The 3,490-nt window shown below is 62.8% G+C and overlaps 1 protein-coding gene across 1 annotated transcript in view; it reads right to left on the bottom strand.

Annotated features, from left to right (window-relative positions):
* Window positions 1-648: 648 nt before the first annotated feature.
* The window catches only part of LOC134341730 (caspase-2-like), a 39,390-nt gene continuing 36,548 nt past the window's right edge, over window positions 649-3,490 (bottom strand). Inside the window, exon 8 of the mRNA XM_063039630.1 lies at window positions 649-876. Coding sequence (XP_062895700.1) covers window positions 733-876 — 144 coding nt within the window. The 3' untranslated portion in view covers window positions 649-732. The remainder of the gene's footprint in view (window positions 877-3,490) is intronic.

Here is a 3,490-nt window from a genome sequence, read left to right as displayed (position 1 = left end):
GACAGAGGAGGGAGATGGGGAGAGAGACGGAGGAGGGAGATGGAGAGACGGGGTGGAGACGGAGGAGGGAGATGGGGAGACGGGGGAGAGACGGAGGAGGGAGATGGGGAGAGAGATGGAGGAGGGAGATGGAGAGACGGGGGGAGAGACGGAGGAGGGAGATGGAGAAACCGGGGAGAGACGGAGGAGGGAGATGGAGAGACGGGGGGAGAGACGGAGGAGGGAGATGGAGAGACCGGGGAGAGACGGAGGAGGGATGGGAGGAGAGATGGAGGAGGGAGATGGAGAGACGGGGTGGAGACGGAGAAGGGAGATGGAGAGACCGGGGAGAGACGGAGGAGGGAGATGGAGAGACGGGGGGAGAGATGGAGGAGGGAGATGGAGAGACCGGGGAGAGACAGAGGAGGGAGATGGGGAGAGAGACGGAGGAGGGAGATGGAGAGACGGGGTGGAGACGGAGGAGGGAGATGGAGAGACGGGGTGGAGACGGAGAAGGGAGATGGAGAGACGGGGGGAGAGACGGAGGAGGGAGACGGAGAGACGGGGGGAGAGACGGAGGAGGGAGATGGAGAGACCGGGGAGAGACGGAGGAGGGATGGGAGGAGAGATGGAGCGGGGAGATGGAGAGACGGGAGGAGAGACGGAGGAGGGAGATGGAGAGACGGAGGAGGAAGACCGAGAGATGGGAGGAGAGATGGAGCGGGGAGACAGGGGGAGATGAGGGTGTGTTGGTCACAGCGACGGTGAGGAGACAGGGAGTGAAGAGTGAGGGAGGGTCGACTCACCTCCCCGACAGGCCTGAATGAAGAAGATCTTGGGCTTGTTCTGTAGCTGCGGGCAGCTGTCGTTGTCGAAGAGCCGGAACACATCCTGGAGCTGAAGGAGTCGGGGGGAAGAAGCACCGGGTTCACTCAGGGGTGCAGGCCGAGGGAGAGATCCTTCAGGAGAAAGCAGGAGGGGGGAGATCCCTCAGGAGAAGTGAGGCTCGGGGGGAACGATCAAGGAAGGTCGAGGAGAGATGAACCCTCCTCTGCCTGGCCAACCTTCTGAGAGCAGCCTCTCGCTCCCCGTTTCATCTCCCCCACCCTCATCACACCTCCGTCCATCTCTCCCACCTCCGTGCGCTCTCTCCTGCCCCCCTCCCTTTCTTCTCCCACCCCCTCACCGTAAGACCATAAGACAAAGGAGCAGGTGCCGGCCATTCGGCCCATCGATTCTGGTCCGCCACTTTATCATGAGCTGATCCATTTTATCGTATTTAGTCCCACTCTCCCGCCTTCTCACCATAACCTTTGATGCCCTGGCTACTCAGATACCTATCAATCTCTGCCTTAAATACACCCAATGACTTGGCCTCCACTGCCACCCGTGGCAACAAATTCCACAGATTCACCACCCTCTGGCGAACAAAATTTCTTCGCATTTCTGCTCGGAATGGGCACCCTTCAATCCTGAAGTCATGCCCTCTCGTACTAGACCAGTTCATGTCTCACACACGACAGGAAGGACCACCGACCCTCTCCCACCTTTCCCCGTCTCCCCCTCGCGGACCCTGTCCCAGCTTTCTCACGCCATCTCTCTTCCCCCTCCAACTATCCCACCTCTTCCGGTCTCCCGCTCACCCCTCGACCCTCCTCTTGCTCCCCTCTCTGCCTCACTCACCCTCACCCATCCCTCCGCTGTCTGTCTCTGCCCTTCCTCACCTACCTCCCCTTCTCTCTCGCCACGTTCCAATCTCCCCCACGCTCTACCTGACACACCCTCTGCCCTCACTCCAACCCTCTCCTCGCCCACGCTCTCTCCCCTCCCTCCCCTCCTTCTCCCTCTCTCTCTCCCCGTTGCAGTTCCCCCACGCTCTACCTGACCCACCCTCTGCCCTCACTCCAACCCTCTCCTCGCCCACGCTCTCTCCCCTCCCTCACCTCCTTCTCCCTCTCTCTCGCCCCGTTCCAATCTCCCCCACGCTCTACCTGACACACCCTCTGCCCTCACTCCAACCCTCTCCTCGCCCACGCTCTCTCCCCTCCCTCACCTCCTTCTCCCTCTCTCTCGCCCCGTTCCAATCTCCCCCACGCTCTACCTGACCCACCCTCTGCCCTCACTCCAACCCTCTCCTCGCCCACGCTCTCTCCCCTCCCTCACCTCCTTCTCCCTCTCTCTCGCCCCGTTCCAATCTCCCCCACGCTCTACCTGACCCACCCTCTGCCCTCACTCCAACCCTCTCCTCACCCACGCTCTCTCCCCTCCCTCACCTCCCTCCCCTCCTTCTCCCTCTCTCTCTCCCCGGTGCAGTTCACCCACGCTCTACCTGACCCACCCTCTGCCCTCACTCCAACCCTCTCCTCGCCCACGCTCTCTCCCCTCCCTCACCTCCTTCTCCCTCTCTCTCGCCCCGTTCCAATCTCCCCCACACTCTACTTGACCCACCCTCTGCCCTCACTCCAACCCCTCTCCTCACCCACGCTCTCTCCCCTCCCTCACCTCCTTCTCCCTCTCTCTCGCCCCGTTCCAATCTCCCCCACGCTCTACCTGACCCACCCTCTGCCCTCACTCCAACCCTCTCCTCACCCACGCTCTCTCCCCTCCCTCACCTCCTTCTCCCTCTCTCTCGCCCCGTTCCAATCTGCCCCACGCTCTACCTGACACACCCTCTGCCCTCACTCCAACCCTCTCCTCACCCACGCTCTCTCCCCTCCCTCACCTCCCTCCCTTCCTTCCTCTCTCTCGCCCCGTTCCAATCTCCCCCACACTCTACCTGACCCACCCTCTGCCCTCACTCCAACCCTCTCCTCACCCACGCTCTCTCCCCTCCCTCACCTCCCTCCCCTCCTTCTCCCTCTCTCTCGCCCCGTTGCAGTTCCCCCACGCTCTACCTGACCCACCCTCTGCCCTCACTCCAACCCTCTCCTCACCCACGCTCTCTCCCCTCCCTCACCTCCCTCCCTTCCTTCTTCCTCTCTTTCGCCCCGTTCCAATCTCCCCCACGCTCTACCTGACCCACCCTCTGCCCTCACTCCTCCCCTCTCCTCACCCACGCTCTCTCCCCTCCCTCACCTCCCTCCCTTCCTTCCTCTCTCTCGCCCCGTTCCAATCTCCCCCACACTCTACCTGACCCACCCTCTGCCCTCACTCCTCCCCTCTCCTCACCCACGCTCTCTCCCCTCCCTCACCTCCCTCCCCTCCTTCTCCCTCTCTCTCGCCCCGTTGCAGTTCCCCCACGCTCTACCTGACCCACCCTCTGCCCTCACTCCTCCCCTCTCCTCACCCACGCTCTCCCCTCCCTCACCTCCCTCCCCTCCTTCTCCCTCTCTCTCACCCCGTTCCAATCTCCCCCACGCTCTACCTGACCCACCCTCTGCCCTCACACCTCCCCTCTCCTCACCCACGCTCTCTCCCCTCCCTCACGTCCCTCCCCTCCTTCTCCCTCTCTCTCACCCCGTTCCAATCTCCCCCACGCTCTACCTGACCCACCCTCTGCCCTCACACCTCC

The sequence above is a fragment of the Mobula hypostoma genome, unplaced genomic scaffold (assembly GCF_963921235.1).
Source record: "Mobula hypostoma unplaced genomic scaffold, sMobHyp1.1 scaffold_97, whole genome shotgun sequence".
Lineage (NCBI taxonomy): Eukaryota > Metazoa > Chordata > Chondrichthyes > Myliobatiformes > Myliobatidae > Mobula > Mobula hypostoma.
This window is presented reverse-complemented; position numbering and strand designations above follow the sequence as displayed.